The sequence below is a fragment of the Phasianus colchicus genome, chromosome 8, assembly GCF_987193195.1.
Source record: "Phasianus colchicus chromosome 8, bPhaCol1.hap1.1, whole genome shotgun sequence".
Taxonomy (NCBI): Eukaryota; Metazoa; Chordata; class Aves; order Galliformes; family Phasianidae; genus Phasianus; species Phasianus colchicus.
The window spans coordinates 30,691,547-30,710,166 of record NC_143443.1 but is presented as its reverse complement, the minus strand read 5'-3'; the positions used below and the strand labels follow the sequence as shown (position 1 = coordinate 30,710,166).

General features: G+C 40.0%; 1 protein-coding gene across 2 annotated transcripts in view; it reads right to left on the bottom strand.

The window, feature by feature from the left end:
- Positions 1 to 1,000: 1,000 nt before the first annotated feature.
- Positions 1,001 to 18,620, bottom strand: part of GRK5 (G protein-coupled receptor kinase 5) — a 166,460-nt gene continuing 148,840 nt past the window's right edge. The window contains exons 13-17 of one of the 2 annotated variants that reach the window (XR_016468870.1): positions 13,371 to 13,508; positions 10,901 to 11,038; positions 9,935 to 10,066; positions 8,807 to 9,076; positions 1,002 to 8,062 (exon numbers count right to left, since the gene is read on the bottom strand). Coding sequence is in view for 1 of the 2 variants with exons in the window: in XM_031597397.2 (XP_031453257.1) it covers positions 8,978 to 9,076; positions 9,935 to 10,066; positions 10,901 to 11,038; positions 13,371 to 13,508 (507 nt within the window). In the remaining variant the exon portion in view is untranslated. Of the gene's footprint in view, positions 9,077 to 9,934; positions 10,067 to 10,900; positions 11,039 to 13,370; positions 13,509 to 18,620 lie in introns of both variants that reach the window. The other variant, XM_031597397.2, reaches the window with a different exon arrangement.

The following is an 18,620-nucleotide window of genomic DNA, read 5'->3' as shown; positions in this document are numbered from 1 at the left end:
GAGAGCATAGCTAGATGTTGTTGTACAGAAAGGACATTGGGATACAGAGAGAAAAGAACACCAAGAACTGCTAGAGAAGTAATAAGACTTCATCTGACATTCGCCCAGATTTTTTCAAATCTGGTGAAAAATGGTTTGTTTGGAAAGTGATGATATGCATGACCTGAATTTATGTGGTCTATTACCATAGGTTTTAGTGAGTACAGCTGTTGGGTGTAGCTGCTGCCTTCATGCAGTTATGCAGATAATCTCTTTTCACAATGTTCTTTTGTGAAACTTGACACAAACACTGTTTGCCATTTGCAGGTTTGTAAAAATATTTTTTCTGTCTCTTTGAGAAATGTCTATCATTTCTCATAAAGAAAAAGCACTGCACCACTTTCCTGCTAGTGATTTTGTAGCTACTCTCTGCCTTTGTTTTAAATCCTTCATGTACAGAATACTGAAGAGCACATTCCGATGGTTATTGTCATTTTCCTTCTCCAAACATTTTCTCTCAGCCTAATTGAACCTTAGACAACATCCTTTATAGGCCTTCATAAACAGTCAGTTTATGAGACAGTGCTCAGCTTCAAAAAATAGTTTGTATCTTCTGAAGCCTCCATCCCTACTTGTGATTGTGTCATCCTTTCCTTGAACCCATCTTTAAGGCCATAGGGTTGTGTTGGTGACTGCTCATATTGCAGGGGAAGGCAGGGAGTGTAAGGATGTAAGGCACGGGGAGGAGATCTCAGGGAAAACACAGTCTTGCTTTCAGATGAGAATATAAACTTCTGCAAAGCAATATGCACGCTTGGATTCATATTTCAGTTCCCTTGATCTCTATAAGATACGGTGAGATAGAAAATAAAAAGGATAGTATTATGGAAACATATTCCACTCTCACTGAAGTTATCTTCAGGATCCCAAGGAATTAAGGAAGATGATTATATGCCTCATTAAAGCAATACATATAGTTTTCAAGTATTTAAATTATTTATTTAAAAAAAAAAAAACAAAAACAAAACAACAGAAAAAAAAAACAAAGCCAAAAAAACAATTAAAACAGTGGTTTGATCTAGATACAGCAGCACTGTGACATTACTAGGACATTATGTACGAAGAACCCAAGCAGCCATAGAACACAGAAGCCTTTATCTTCAATAACAATCTCAAATGAAACTAGCTTCATCAAACAATGTTAAAGATCTCTCTGGAAAGAGAAACAAAACCAAACAGCCCCTCCCCACCCCTAACCCTTTGGATACTAGGATGATTTTTGTACAATACCAACAGCCACTAGCTCTTCTAGTTGAGAACACTTGCTTGAATTTATTACAAAAATGATCTGTTGACTCAGTTATGAAAGACAACTTTAAACATTGCTTTAGAAGTGTCTGCTCCTCTTATAGACTACAGTATTAGAAGTGCTTAAAAACATTTAATCCTGAATATGCTCTTGAAATTCAATCAGAAGGATATTCTGTGTGTTTATATACCAAATATGACTTTTAGTTTTTGAAGCAAGTGAAAAGACTAACCCTAATATGAAACTGCAAATTCACAATTTAATTATTAGTCAGATATGGGCAACCACGTGATAATTCATGAGATCTTTAGGTCTATCTACATTGCTCAGAAACACAAAATAAAGTTTTTACAACTTTCACCTTCATAATGCTAAGATGTTAAGTCTTTCTGAAGAGTGTCCAGTGTTGAAAAGAAATGCAACTTAGGGAGACCGCATTCATATGTATGAAATAACCCATTTCAGCTTGCTAGTTAATGTATTTGGGATGATGAAAAAGAAATTTGTATTTGTCATCCAGCCACTAACTGAAATCATTTCATTTTCTGGGAGTTAATCTTCTCTACAGGACCACTGATTTTCCAGAAAGCATAGAGGTCCCCTTTGGAGTCCACTGATCCCAGCAATGTGGTCACCTCTGACCTGACGTTTGCCATGCATACATCCTTGTGACTTCACACAGCATTTCACTGAATTGGCACCTACAAATTTATTTGCAGGCTTGGCCAAAAAAGAGAAAGATTGTGACGTTGAGCCAGTGAGAGTTATTCTGTCCTCCTCCTCTTAACTTTGTCTTTCCATTATAAAAAAGAGGAAGTGTTCATTTGAATGCTGCAATTACTAGCTAGCACTTAAATAAGAAATTAATACCTCAACATTTGCATTGGATTCTCATCTTTTGTTGGAGCTGTCTTTACAGAAATGAAGTGCATTCTTTTTCAGTATCTCTGAGGAACTAAGAAAAACCAGCAATAAAAAAGAGCCCTTATTTACAAGAGTCATCTTCCATGCCATGTAAATAAGAGCAGCTGCATTTAAATCTATTTCACTTAAATAATACAAAGAGTTGATACTAATCTGTTTTGTGCACAGACTCCCTAGTGCTTTCTATCGACAGATAGAGAGCATCTCTCCATGTTTAAAAATGGGAAAGCAAAATTGCAGAGAGGCTTCTCCAGGGCAGTGATGTAAAACATGAACACAGTAGGAATAAAATCCACTACTTCTGGCTCCAGATACATCAAACAAGGAGATTTTTTTTTTTTTACTTTTTCATAAGCAGTAATATTCATTTTAGTACATAGACAACAATCTGTTTCAAATCATTCCTTTCATAAAACCCATTTGGCAGCATGCTATGTAGGCTGATTCATCTGCAGCACTTTGGATTTGCATTATCAGAGAGAAGTCTGAGGGAGGTGAGCATATAATACTGTAGCATACTGTGGGCTTTTCTCTTTGTTGGTAGTTTTCCTAAAGACAAAAATAATACTGCAGCATTCTCTGGACCAGTTTCTTCCTCTTTTTCAGCTAAGGATAGAATGTTATCACCAGCCAGGATGATATAAGTAATACTATTTAGTATATCTAAAAGAGACTGTTTCCTGCCCAGTACAAAAAAGTGCAAAATTGATTTAAACTTTCATAGTCCTTCAGCTTTAGCTTAAGATTGTTACACATTACTACTCTTACTTTAAAAAAATTTATACTGTTTTAAATTGCAAGCCATATTTTTGGAAGGCTTGACAGACAATTCTGGAATTATCTGGTTTCCATGGAGGTACTGAACAAAGTCATTGAACAGATACTCCCAAACTTCACTGCCAAATGCACCTCCTTGAAGCTTGAGACAGAATAGGGACCAACTTCAGGCAGGAGAGCCTTTAAGTCTCTGGATCCCACTTCATTCACTGCCTGATTTCTTTACTGCAGTGACAGACAAGGAGTCCAAGTGGTGTTTATATGAGGTTGGCACCTGTTACTTAATTATTATAAATTTTACTCTGAACTTGTAGAGTTTCTGCAGGCCACTTTGTGCTTCTTGCTATGCATGTGAAGGAAGATGGTCTGCATCTGAAGAACAGAGCAACCTGGGGATGTTCTATCAAGCAAAGTCCAATCTTTTCAAAGACTGCATGGAAAATGCCTAGAAATGTTTAACAAATTATTTCATCTGCACTGAGATATTTAACAAATTGCAAATCTGAACAAAAAAAAAAAATCACAGCTATGGAGAAGCAACCTGTTCCATATATATCCATGAGAAGAAGTCTGTAAGGATATGTATAAGGGTGTGTATTTATTGCTCTTCCAGAAAAGTCTACTTAGGAAACTCCTGGCTGAGGCTCAGCCATGTGCAAATGCAGAGCTGTGTGATGGCTGTTCCCACAGGCTGAATGTGTACCTCCTTTTTTGTTCAAACTGTTATGTCAGCCTTCCTCCTAGAAGTGACATTGACTTTGAGCCATGGGCTCAACCCTATGTTTAATATGAGTTTGTGTATGCTATTTCAAGGTTACTGAAAAAACTATAAATAACATATGATAACAAGAAAGAATGTGCTGTGATGTGTGATAGTAACTGTCATTTGACACATGCTGAAGATACATACATAAAGGTGGTTTTCACCCTGTACTCCAGAGCTCACACCCTTTCTGTCTTCCTTGTCCTTCTCATGGTTTTATTAATATTAAAGATGCTTTTCTTGTCAGCTAAAACTGAATCTCTGTTGAGAAGTTGGATTTAAAATCTTAGGCTTTGACAGAGGAAGCAAAAACTTAAAAGTTAGAACTTGAGTTCTACTTGAACAAAATTAAGAATGAGTGTCATAGAATCAGACACTTCACTGTGTCAGCAAAGAATGATCTCCAGCTGTTAATGGCACTCTTTGCCATGGTTGCTGGTGGAAAGGATGACTGCAAAACAAGATGGGATCAAATTGTTCTTATGGATACCAGGCATTGTCCCCAAACTGCCAGTTAGCAGGCATCTCTAATCACTGCAGTATTGAGTTCTGCCTTTCAGTAACATTCAGTTTGATCTGCAGTAACTGGTATGATTATCTTCACACCTTTACCAGCCTCACAAGCAGGTTCTTGTTCGGAAACAGCATCTAAGTCATATCCATTCTTGTAAAAATCTTGTTTTAGATAATCCAGATCAAGAGTGTACATATAAGAATTTATTATTTAGAATTATAGAATTACCAAGGTTGGAAAAGACCTTCAAGATACCTAGTCCAGCCATCCACCTACCACCATTATTTCCCCACAACACCACATTCCTTAGTACCACATCTACATCTTTCTTGAAAACCTCCAGGAACAGTGACTCAGCCACCTCCCTGGGCAGTCTGTTCCAGTGCCTGACCACTCCTTTGGAGAAGACATTGTTCCTAATATCCAACCTGACCCTCTCCTGGCACATCTTGAGGCCATTCCCTCTAGTCCTATTGCTAAATTTGTAATTTGTTACTTTCCCTTCATTACTTCTTTGTTTAAAAAAGCTTTCATACAACCAGAGAATGGAAAAATTCTAGAAGGCTTAATTCTTCTATAGAGACACTATAGAAAATGAATGCTCATCTGTATCAAAAAGTCTGCAAACTAGTAACTGTTCATCAAATTACTTAGTAAAGACAAAGAAGATGCTTGTACAATTCAGGATTAGATGCAAAAGATTTCTGATTCTTAAAATGAGCTAAGTTTGCTCATCTGTCTACTTAAATCAAGCAGCTACACCTGAACTTGTGCATTTTTGAAAGAATCTATACTGTAACTGAAAAGAAGATAGAAAATTAATCATTTTGGAAAGCTATTAAATAACCACTACTTCCTGCTCCTTCACTAAGTGCAAACCCACATCAGAAACTATTCACTTTGAATCAAAATACTAGAAATCCCCCTACAAATGCTCTCCAAGATTGTAAAATGAAATTATAATTCTGTTATTTCAGACCCCCTGAACACTTGTGGCTCCCAGTTTTTTGAATTTGGCTCAGAGGCAAATGAAATGTCTCTGGAAGCAAAGCAGGGTTTCAGCCCTGAACTGTGTGTCCTCATGGTCACTCTATAGGAGTGAGAGGACTGTATTGTGCATCTGATGAGTTGAACAACAACTTAAAAAATAATAACAATAAAAATCAGCAATGAAAAGACAATCCCGCAGGCTTTGTTGCCACAAACCCCTGACTAGAAGATTCGTAAGACTGTTCATTACCACTAATGATAATGTAATGATGTAATGATCAAATCTTTCAGGGATATTGAGAGACTTCTGCTGATTAAACATCATAATACTGTTCAAAGTTTGTCAGAAAAGATAGCAACAGGGATGCAGCATGAAATCTCCCTCGTCTGCTCTTCTTCTCTGTCTCTCCCTTTACCCACTCACTGCTTCCAAGGGGCTGGGATCCAGAGGGACTTAATCCCAGGCTTGACTCTTCAGGTGTACATAAGCGTCCTTGTCCCACACAATCCTGAAGGTTCAGGATACCTAACTCTAGCATAATAAATTCCAAGTATCAGCTGAATGCAGCTTTTGTCATCTGAGGACTTTGCATTGTCCTTATGTCTTCACTGTTGAGTCCTAAATGCTGAGTAAGGAACAGGCCCAGCTGAAAGGAGAACAGGGAAGACACATTTGTTGTCATTCCCCGCTGTCATATAAAAAAGTCATCCACCACTAGTTAAGGCTGATAGCATCTAAGAGGTATAAGGCCATCTACAATCTATTTTCAATTTGCTCACCAGTTTTCACTAAAAGTTTTATTATTATCAGGATTCTATTTCCCAAATCGGAGATGGTAAAAAAAAAAAAAAAAGAAAGAAAATTCAGTCTTCATGTGTCACATTGATCACACATAAGAAATGAAGCTTTCAGGACAACATCTGCAGTCTTATCAAATTTATGTCATGAAATATTAAGGGGCCAAGACTTCCCTCAGCTGTCATTTTTTCTTCCCCATCGTGGGATAGGTAGATACTATCTGCCATATTTTTCTGATGAAAGAACATGCTTGTCTGTTGCTGTGAAGTGAGATGATGAGGTAATGGAGAGAAGAACTTAGACTTTCACTCTAATTCCCCATCCAGCAAACCTTTCTAGCATCAGTGCAGAGGATGAAGCCAGCTGAGGGTGCACAAACTTATAGCATACAATGCTACTAGAAAGTGATGTCTTAGAATGATAAAAATAGACTTGAGCTGCAACCCTTGCAACTGTCTAAGATGTAAGATGTGCATCTTGTTTCAGGTACACTGATATATATCCATGGTCTGGTTATGATACATTCCTCTACTTCTCATCTACATTTCTTCAAATCAGTGAAATTCCACATGTATTGAAGAAAGCCTGTGAAAATCAAGTGTATTTTCACACAGAGACTGCCAAGGTGACTTAATCTTGCAAACTTAGGTGGCTCTACATCAGGCTGTGAGAATGGAACTGGAGGTAATAGACTCCTCTGTGCACAGCTATTTTCATTTCTGTAGTATTAATTCCTCTCCTGTTGAGAAGCTGGAACCGTTATATATTTAGTTTATACCTGATCTACAAAGTTACTCAAAATTCTCTTTGTTACTGTTTCTCTACAATCTTGTAAGAATCTTCAATGTAAGAATGTAACTGTAAGATCTTCAATGCCATCATCTGACATGGGAGAGTAGCTGAAGCTCTCCCTGAGCACCATCTACATGGGGAAAAGGAATTTCCCTGCCACACTGACCTGAAGAAAAAACAGGAACGTATTCTTGGTGATCTTATGACATACTTTCTGCATATCTACTAGTGACCAGGAAAAAAATGGAGGATTTTGGAATGGTATGGACTTGCATCTTAATGTATTTTACTTCAGATAAAGTCACCAAAGCCCCATCTCCCTTCCTTAATTTTTTCCCTGTAGGCTGCTTTATGCAAATCCTGATCCTGATCTAACTCTCTCCCTCATGTCTTCAAGTTGTTTTAACATCTAATTCCTGTGACTATCACTCCTAGCTTTGTCACTGCTAACCTGCATTTTTTTTTTTTTAACCCTTCTGCACTGACCAGAGAGATAGAACATATAAAATGAATAATCTAATGAACTTTGGCCATTTACTGGAACAGTGCTTCCTGGGGTAACTGCACTGCTGGCTAACGGGGCTTTAAACACGTCAGGATGAGCATCAGATGTTCCTCACTGACCCAAGGGGGAACTTATCAGTTTACTCTAGTGAATATTGTAAGGCGCATGTGAAGAACCCTCTTTTGCAGAACATGGTGGGCTACAGAGACCTCACCTACACTTGGGTGCACAAGGATTTTCCAGTTCCTATTAAGGAGAAGGAACAATATTTTTGATTTAGTGTTATTAGCACTTGAGCTACTCATCCTGACTGATCCTGTTCATAAGTGTGAATAACGTCTTCAACAGTGGTTAAAGGATCCTGGGTAAAGAAAGAGGGAATGAAAAGTGGGAAGTCTTATTTCATAACTTACATTTAATTCAATTAAGTTGAGGACTTATTTGAGGGGAACAAGTCATGTATGTTTGATATGACAAAACAAAGTGCAGACACAGGTTCTGCTATGGCTCTAAAGCAGCTCAGACCCCACTCTCAATCTCCACAGGTCAGCCCTAGGGAGCTGACATTAAACTAATGGAGCAAAAACTAGACTATTGCATTTCTCTCTTGCTACCTGTTTGATATGAGCAGTGGTGAAAAGGCCTTGGGCTTTTGTCTGCAGCATGGAGAACACTTTGCTCTCATCATAGTGGGTGTAGGATTCAAGCCCCTGAAAAACAAATGGTCATTTGCTTTCCCAGTCAACTCTCACTCAATTTTGTTCTTCAACAACAACAACAACAAAAAAGTGAAGGGTTTAAAATAGAGTACTCTTTCTAACAAAAAAATATTATGATGATCTAGCAACGTTAAATACAAATCTCAGCTGTGCTGGTCTGTTAAGATCACAAACCTTAGGCATAGCAAGGAGTATTCTTGAATACATCAAAGCCTTGTCAGTATCTTTTCGCATTTAATGCAAGACATTACAAGTTAATGAAGAGGAGAAACGTATGCAGTGTTGCTGTAAACCAAATATACAGATGTAAAATAATTAAGAATAACCTGTTCTGTAAAAATGCATGTCAATAAAACCCAGTCTGATAAAGTGATTTATGAACAGTTTTCTAGAATTACTAAAAAGAATGATTTCTCATTTGAGGCTCTGGAAGTCTTGAGTCACATTTTTTTTCTTTTAAAAAATGTCTTAAAACACATGGCTTTACAGCTGCTGCTTGGAAAATATACACCTCCAAAGTCTGACTTTCATTTAAATACAAATGTACAAAATGTAAACTGAGACAATAGAGAAATTTACAAAACTTTTCTTTAAAAATAATAAAGACAAAATTCAGTTCTAGTATGATGCTATTTAAATACGTGCAAGTAGTCATGTTCATTGAATTTCTATTGCAATGTTCTAAATAGACAAATTTGATTCACACAGTCTTGAGTGCCACCTCCAGAAACAGACCTGAGTGGAAATTTCTTCTTAAAATGCGAGGCTCCACTGGAAGGAATGGGTAGAAAATCTCCATTTGGGGGAGATTCTTTTTTTTTCACTCAATGGTGGATGCTCTCTCATCCATAGAAGCTTCATAGATTATAGTGGAAGGACGCAATGTTTGATAAAACTGAGCCAGAACTAGCTGCTTCCAGTGGAGTTTGAACTCACATGATTTGAATTTATGTGGTGATTTAAACTGGCCTTCGAATTTGAAGAACTCTTTGAATTGTTCTGATGCTACAGAAAGATAAAAAAAATGACAATTAGCTTCTGTAAATGTGCCAAACTTTTCATTTGATGGTGAGAATGTACTTACTGTCCTGTAAGATTTTTGCATGAAGAATTCAGGATGTAAAATGTTCTTTACTTTCTTACATGTATTCTCTCTAGGTCAGAAGGACCATGGGAGTTCTTGAGACACATGAATTCCAAGAGTAAAGTCAATTCATTGCAAAATGTCAGTATCTGCTAAATCTGACTGATTTAGAGAGGCTACCTGCCAATGATGAGGTACAGCATTTACCCTGTAGAAATACATCAGTCTAGGAATGTTATTTAGATTTGCAAATGATGCCATAGTGCCATGTCTGTGACTGTATGTCACAAACTCTCTGATTTCACAGAATCACTGAATCATTAAAGTCAAAAAAGACCTCTAAGATCTTTTAATGCAACTGTCTTGGTTGGACTTTGCTCTCCTTTTTAGAGTCCTGGTTTTGACTACCTCACTCAGCTTTTGAATTTTCTTTTTTAACACATGAATCAAAAGTTTTTAAGGAACTTATAAAAAAAACATTTCAAAAAAACATTTCAGCAAACTACTGAAAAATAGTTTGATTATGAAGTTTTCAGCCACTGGAAACTAAGCTGATGAAAAAAAAAAAACAAACGTTCTGGTCATTAAAGAAAATATCACAAGAAATAGGCAGGAAATTTGTGATTATGCAGTATTAGTCAGGAAACTGCCAGGTAACCATAACAGCCAACCCTCTCTAAGGTGTACTGTCTTTGTCACAGAAAAAATACCACTAGAACATGGACGTGACACTGACCATATAAACCAGTGTTCCTGATTTTAGTAAAAAAATATCTCACCTGTCGTTTAAATATTCTCTGTAGCAATCCTTTCTTGGGTGGCTCCGGGGGGTAGCTTTTATTTAGGTCTGGTGAAATAGTACCATTTGGTCCAAACACATTTAGTTCTTTAAAACACTCCGTTTCTATCATCTAGTGTAATGCAATAAGAAAGAAGTGATACGTCTGCATTAAATATATTCCAAAAGTACCAGTTTGTCCAAAGTCAGGATTGGGATCACCATCTGCCATCAAAGGCTTGAGCAATATATTAGGAAATCTAACATTGAACCCCCGTTGGTGGCTATGGAAGGTAAATATTAGGTATGAAAAAGAGGCTGAATCTGCTCTGTATGTTTGCATATCAGTCTTACAGTGGCTGCCCCACATAACTTTCTATTATATTCTTTACTACTGTGGAGAATATTAGGTAAATTCAGGCATACTCACAAAATCCCCTTGGGCACCCCTCTGCCCAAGAGGATCTGCTGTTTGATATAGAGTTGGATTTACAAAACCAACTGTTCATTCTGCTTTCGTGTCAAATAGAAACAAAGACTCAGATCTGGAAACCCTGGAACAATTCAAGATTAAGCTTGCAGATACTGCTGCAGCTGAGGTCCTACTGCAGGTACAGAACAATAGATGAGATGAGGATCACAAATGGCAGAGTTTCCATTAGGACCTCCATCCATCCTGTGGAAGTTTCTCTGAGCTGCTGTCAAAATACCCCACTAGAAATACAGGAGAAGGAAGTACAGTAGGTTCCTTGCCAATTTACACAAATATGCACAGCCAGCAGACACAGCCACCTGAACTTGACATCTGTGGTACATTATAGATCTTGAAAGAGGCCATTTGTAACTCATGAAATCATTAGAGTCTGGCAAGTTATCCAGTAGCTATATATTACTAGAAATATATAGCTTCTCTTAAAACATCTGTTAGGGGTTTTATTGGAGTCATCTTACTATGACACATCCTTACCTCATTTTGCCATGGAATAGACACAGATCCTGTGGAAAACTTGGAATAGAAATCATCATCTGTTTGGTCCAGGTTTACTCCTTTCACTGTGGAGAATTGCTCGATGTCTAACACATCCTTGCAGTATACTGCTCTGGGCTATCTCAGCAGAAGAATTAGAAAACAGCAAGAGAAAGAATAATTCCAAATCTGACCATGTGCTTTTTTCCAGTTTCAGTCAAGTGAGAACGACTCACAACGTGTGACTATTTGCATCCTGCTTCTCTAGACTTGTTCTGCCTGCATGTTTATCATCAAAGGCTGATTTTGCTTTAAGCATGTTAAGAGTCCCACTTTGAAGTCTTTAAAGCATCATTGCAGCCAAAGTGGGTTTTAGTCATCCACATAGCATATGGCAAAGAGGTGAGAGGAAAAGGACAGAAAGTGCAAGAAAATAAAAATCAAATCCTTCAGTACATTTTTTAGAGATGGAAAAACAGAATATTGAGTGACATACTGGAGACAGCTCTGAAAAAAGACCTCAAATAGAAGTGTTCTGCTGAGATAGCTGCAGGTTTTGGAGTTTAAAAATTTAAAGGAATGTATTCCAACTGCTAAAGAAAACAGAAGAGGTTTGGCATTTTTCCATTGTTTGTATTAATAGCTCAGCTGCTGGAAGCTGTCCAGAATCACCTCTATTAACTCTTTTAACTTGGCTGCATTTCTTCAAATAAATAGTCAAATGGCTTCACCTTTTTAAACTACTTAATTTTCCGGGATTACAGGCAGGACACTTTGCAGTGATGCTCTTCTAGCTTATATTCCATCAGTCAGCCATAGAAAACAGAAAAAGTCATCACTAGCTACCTGATATAGCGTGGTCATTTGTGTGCTTAGAGATCTTCCATTAGCAACACAGAGCTACATTTTGGTGCACAGGAATCACTGAGGGGTAGTTTGAGGGACTAGCCCAACCACCAAAATCAAGAACAGGTTGAACTGTACTGTCAACACAGGATACAGCGACTGCAAGACCAGTGGGCTGAATGCAGTATTTTATCTGGAGCTGAGCACTGTGACCAATAAATCAAACTAACTCCTGATGAAAGTCCTATCTGCTGGAGGCTGCATCCCTCTGCCTTTCTGATGAATGCAATCCACAGCATTTTTGTGGAGACACAGAAGACTAGAAGAGGATGGAGAAATATGGGTTAGATTATAACTTCTGCCATTGGCTATGTAGCTTTGGGTGATTCATCTGACTTCAGTAAAGACTTGGAAATCTATGGATGAAATGCCAAATAATTTAAATTAGGGCCAGCTCCTGAGATCCCAATAAATAGCCATAAAAATTTATGCGGCCTGGCTTCAGCAAATATGTCTCTAAGAGGTGCCTTCTGGGCCTTACATGCCACAGTTAAGCTTTTAATACACTCTGGCGAATCCCAAATTTCAGCCCAGAATTTTCTAATTTTCTACATCAGAAAGAAATAGTAGCTTGTCTCCTATTTCTTCCCACTAAAGCAGGTCATAACACCATGGGCTAATTGGCAGGAATAACTAGGCCACATAGTAAAATGTAAAGCAAAACCAGAGCAGCTAAAGTAAACTTTTGTAGCTTTTAAACCACTTTGGTTTGGTTGAGTTTGCAGCAATGTGAATGAGAGCTGCCAAGATGTTACTTTTCTTAATATGTTAAAATGGCAGTATTTCCCTAGAACCATATGGGAACTTTAAGGACAGGAGGCCTAGCCAGAAAGCAAGCCCTGCAGGAGGAAAATAATCAGATAATTCTGTGCACTGGGGTAGAGAGCTATACCACAAAAGGGTGGAAAAAGTTTTCTTATTGCCAATGCAACAAAGACTTTCAGTATGTGCAAGACTGGAATATAGGTAAGGACTCAGTATTGGGTTCTATTCCCCATGAGCACTAGCAAGTTCAGAACACTATCTCAGGTCCAAGCATTCTGCCTGAGGTGACACTTGATGTCTGAACCTGCTTCAGACTTTTTGTAACAAATGTCTTTTTAAAATAAGAATCCAGTGCATTCCTCAGCTCTCTAGAGCTTTGGACTTTGTAATTCTGGTCTTATCTTTGCATATGTATCTATATAACTATATGTATTCACATGGCTTACACTGGTGATTTTTCCTTGCACAGTCTGGTCCTAAACATATTCATTCTCACACTAATACTGCAGACAAGGGAACACAAAGCTTCCAAGTTTAAAGTTTGGGAACTGAGGCATAAATACTACAAGTGGTACCTCCAGTATCATACAGGAAGACTGTAAAGTTAGGGGGAATGAAGCAAGACCCAGGATAACACCCTTCATAGGGACCCAACCACCATGCTTATTAAGCACTATTGCTCATCACATCTTCCTAGGTCTGGTACCCATAGATATAGTGATGACATTTCTAAGAAAGAGAAGTTTTGGAAACAACTCTCTTGAAATAGGCCAGTGGGTGTTCCGCCTATCGTACTTACATCAGGGACAAAGGGAGGATCCAGCATTCCTGCTTCTAACCTCTTGAAATTCATGCTTTTGAAAAAAGGGTGCCTCTTCACTTCTGTTGCACCTTCACCTTGACAGCCCAGCCGCTGCTTCACATCTTTGGTGAGGAGCTGAAATATGCCAAGAAGATGGGCAAAAATGTTAGAATAGGAAGAGTTTTTCAATAATATTTATATCTGCAGTCATTTTTGAATATGCCCAGAGGGATGTGCAGAGGAAAATTGTAATTGCTGCTATTTAACGGCCAAACTTAAATGGATTAGGATACCACTGTTTCAAGTGTTGGTCCAACACTTTGGAAATTACCTGCTGTAAAGTGTTTAAAGTCAAAATAGTGATTGCTTCTTCTGCTTACTTTCAACAAACACTTTCTAGACAAGGTCTGACATGCTCATAACATATATATTCATAAGTCCAATGTGCTTTTTCTCTGTTCTTTCTTCTTTTTTTTTTTTTCATTGCACTCTTGTAAGAATAGTTTTCCTGTGCTGCTCAGGCTGGGTTACTTCACTACCAAATTATATTCTCCTCTATTCAGTGCAGAATACTCTACTATGTTCTCATGGGCCCATCTCTGCTGAAGCCAGGGGGTGTTTTGTCCATGGCACTACATGGCTGCACTCAGAAGATAGCTCAATGCACCAGTACCAGTAACCACCCTCAGTTCAGCTTTGTTTTCAGAGCAGGGTAGTGCTCCACCAATTCCTGCTACAGCAAGTCCTGCCTACTTCCTGGGTACTCAAAATGGAGCAAAGGAGATTGACCAAACTCAGCTGCCTCAGTGTGTAAGGTAAGCAAGTCCATATACACAAACACAGGGATGGCAGATCCTGGAGGACCTTGTATGGATGAAGTAATTTAACTGCAAGAAAACAGTTAAGTGGAAGAACACTTCTGGCACGCACTAGTTGGTGGATAAGAAAAGAGAGTATACAGCCAATCCTTCAGCAGAATGCCTCTTCTTTTATATCATGCGTATAGAATCAAGCAGGCTAAATCAGTGTCTTAAGAGAGCATATCTAACAGCTGAAGAGGGGGCAGAGCTCAGCACACAGATGACTGCTGCAAAAAGATGATCGCCTGTGACAAGGACCTTTCTTAGTGCACCACTGACTTCAGGCAATGCAATGAGAAGGGAATGTTAACAAAATTGTTTCCATTTATTTCTTCCATTCAACTTCAAGGATGTCTGCATGGTATTCCCCTTGCTACAGCAGAGAAGTGTAACTCAGAGATCATTGTAGTCTGCCTGGACATTCCAGCTGCCTGTTAAAAGAGATGCATAATGTGTGCTTTAGTGCAACAGAAAACGACGTGTATATTGAAGACAGTTGTGTTTACAAAAGCTTTTAGATTAGTTCTGCTGGAGTCTTCGCTGTGGGGGAAAGACTAAATCCATGCACGAGGAGATAAAAACACAGTCCATTTCCATGAGAAGGGCATCTCCTGGAGTCAGGCATGCAGCCAGGCTGACAGGTATGCACACTGCTCAGCTCTTTTGACACTCTGATTTTTAAATGACTGTTGAAGGTAGGGGCTGAGGCATTCACCCAAGCCGGTAGGGCAGCCTCCGGGCCCACCGCTACCCCAGAGCCGGCTGGGAAGGGAGGGGCGAGGGCTGGGACCTACAGGACTGGAGCGGCCCCGGCGGAGTGGAGCGCGACTGCCAGGAGGGCCGGCGGCCGCCGGGGGGCAGCAGAGGAAAGAGCAGCGCTGCGGAGTGCGGCAGCGGGCGGCGGGGCCTTCCGGTGCCCCGCAGATGAGTCCCGATGGGTGAACGGGCTCGGAGCTGTGCCGGGAGCTCTTCTGCGGGGCAGGGGGTTGTGGTGCCTGGGTGTCCCGGGGGAAGAAATGCTCACGTCTTGCCTCCTCTCCCGTATCCTGCCTTCCTGCTCCAACACTAGAGCTGCGGTGCAGTAGTCTTCTCTCGTGCTTTCCCCACATGGTATTTGCAGACAGATCGCACTGAAATGATTAGCAAAACTCCCCGGTCTTGCCCAAGGGAGATTCTGCTGCCGTGCACGTCAGAGGAGTGGTTTGGGTTTCCCGAGCGTCTGTGACTGCCATGGTACCAAGCCCTTGGGAGTCCTACCGGTGCTCTTAATACTCCTTGCACGTGAAAGCCAGGGCAGTCCTGGCAGGGGCTCACTTAGAGAGCAAGGGGCAAATGGCTCTGGGAGGGCTGAAGAGAAGCAGCAGCATTTAGGAGATCAGGTAGAAAATCAGCCTTGCTTTCCTCCTGGTTGGGAACCAGGAGCCAGGCAGCTTCCCTGCTTAAGACAGGGTTGTCGAGAGATGCTGACATCTCTCTTGAGGAGAGTTCCTGGAGAGGCACAACAGAAAGAAAATAAGAAACTGGGGAGTTTTGGTAAGCTCTGGAGGAAGCCAGCTCTAGAAGTGGCAACAGATGAAACTAGATGCCTCTTGTGGATGCTAAGAGATAGGAGAGACTACAGTATCTTTCAGAAGGAAAACCCCTTCCTTTCTCCTAAGAATAAAGAATCTTGTAGCATTTCCTGCAGCTCCGGAAGAATTCTGTAATTGTAAACCTGCATGTGAGCCTGAAATGTGCATTCCATTTGGGAATCTCTCCAGGAAAAGAAAATGGAGATGACACTTGTATGTTTTGAGTCATCTCTACAGGTTTTTGTAGTTTTTATTTTTTTAATTCCTTTTCAAAGTAAGTATTTAAAATGAAGAGAGCAGAATAAAAGCAACTGCATCAATCTGATGATAAGCCCTCCTAGGATGGCAATGCAGTGATCCAACCAAACACAGTTTCCGTCTAATTTTACAGCCAGAGCCTATGGAGAATTCACTGTGCTGCAGATTTGAAGATGGCTTAGGTCATCCAATCATGCATGAAGTTGATACCAAGCAGCAGAGCTTTATATCCTGATAATAAGCCTCCAGATGGTACTGGATATATATAAGTAAGGATTTAGTCTAGCTTTCAGACAATGCTTGACTAGAATAGGTCTTTCAAAGAAAAGTCTTGAGTAGCTTTGGTGAAATTACATTAAAGTTCTTTGTCGTGATGTAAAGAACTCTGATATGAGTGACGTAACAGTATCAAAATTTGATCCCATCTGGGGATTCAAACTATGCAATGTCTGAGACTTTTTCCAGGACTTTATTTTGTTCATAGGACACTCCCTTTAGAGGGGAACAGAAGGCCCAATTTGCAGACCTGATCCTTCCCATAGGAAAGTCTGCTGCCTCCACGGGGCCTGGGAGGAAACAGTCTAGGAAGTTCCTGGAGCACGTGGAAGATAACTTCCTGACATAGCTAGGAAGAGAGCCTAGCAGGGGAGACTCTCTTTAGACCAGCTGTTTACAGAGGAGGACTGGTGGGAGACAAGGTCAGAAGCCCTCTTGGGCATAGCACCCACAAAATGATAGAGATGTCTATTCTTGGTGAAGTCAGGAGGGGGGTCAGCAAAACTGCTACTTTGGCCTTCCAAAAGGCAGACTCTGGGCTGTTAGGGAAATTGGTTTCGAGAGTCCCGAAGGAGATGGTCCTGAAGGGCAAAAGTGCCCAGGAAGATTCCTGAAGAAGGGACTCTTAAGGGTACAGGAGCAGGCCATCCCCACATGTGCTAAAATGAACCAGTGTGGAAGAAGACCAGCCTGACTGAGCAGGGAGCTTTCACAGAAACTGGGGGAAAAAGAATTTACCACCTTTGGAAGAAGGAGCAGGGAACTTGAGAAGAGTACAGGGATGTTGCTAGGATGTGCAGTGAGAAAATTAGAACTTAATCTGGCCACTGTTGCAAAAGATAACAGAAGGCATTTTTACAAATGCATTAACAACAAAAGGAGGCCAAGGAGAATCATAGCCCAGTGTAGCCCAAAGCAGAAGAGTCAAATCTCCCTCAGGCATGAGTGATAGTAAAGCATTGCTATCATCTTTTGCAATAGCAATAATAATCATTTGAAGAGTGAGTTATTCTGCCAAGAATTATTCTCAGGCAACACTAATAAACTTTAAAGTGTAAAAATGTGTGGATAAGTTGGCTTCCAGGGACAAAAACAGAGAGGAGGGATGAAAGCAGACTGTAGTAGTTGCAGAAAGATAACTGTTTCTGGTGGTGTGAGAAAAATAGAAGAGATTGCTTTTATGAAGAAAAGAATTCATCATCTTTCATTTGGCTGGGGATGCACTTCAGGAAGGAAAGAATTATAAAACTGAGGTTTGGAAGGGACCTCTGGATGGTGTCTAGTTCAACTCTGATTCTTCTCAGAGTTGCTATGAGCAGGTGCAAGGCCCTGTCCAGTGTTGGTTGTCCTCAAATTTGAAAACTCCACATCCCATTTTGGCAACCTGTCCCAGAGTCTGACTACCTCCACAGAGATAAAGCATTTCTTGATGTTCAGAGGGAGCCTCCTGTGTTTCAGTTTGTGTCCACTGTCTCTCCTCCTGTCACTGGGCACCACTGAGAACAGTCTGGCTCTGTTTTCTTTGCACCTTCCAGCCAGAGATCCCTTTTGTGGACTAAAATGGGAGCTGTAGGAATAAGAAATAAGATAAAAGCTAGTCTGCAGGAAATGTAGACAAACAGGACACTGTCAGAGTGAGAAAGGCAGACCAGTAAGGGCCATCCAATACTGTTGACTTGAATGTGCTTCAAGTCACATCCTTGGATGCAAGACTGCACTTGTCAGGGGAAACATGCATGTACATCAGTGAAGTACAAGTCATAACAATGACAAACAGGGAGCATTTCCTAGAAAGACTGGATTTTTTCAGAGGAAAAAAACCAACAAAACAAAACATGAAGCTGTTATGTTATATGGGAACTATGGGTTGGGGAGCTTCCCAGAAAGTCAGCTGCCCCTGTTCCTAATTATTTATTATTCAGCTCTGTTTCAGTCCAAAATAAGGGCTGATTTATGGGAAGTGACTTAGAAAATGAAATATGGAAATATTGGATGGATAATGATTAATGGAAGCTATGATATATGCCTGCAAAAATGCAAAGGGCATAAGCATCCAGGAGGGGAAGGTTGACATGAGGTGACACTAGAGGGTTTTCATGAGTGAATGAATAAAGACAATATATTTCCTGATGGTAATGCTATCAGACCATAGAGTAAGGTCTGAAGAGAAGATCTGGAGACACGGTGGACATGGTGGAGACATGTTCCTCACTCTTGGCCAGAAAAGCCCATTAGAAGAAAGCCTTTCATTTTGGATCTTTGTGACATCCTAAGTTGGATTT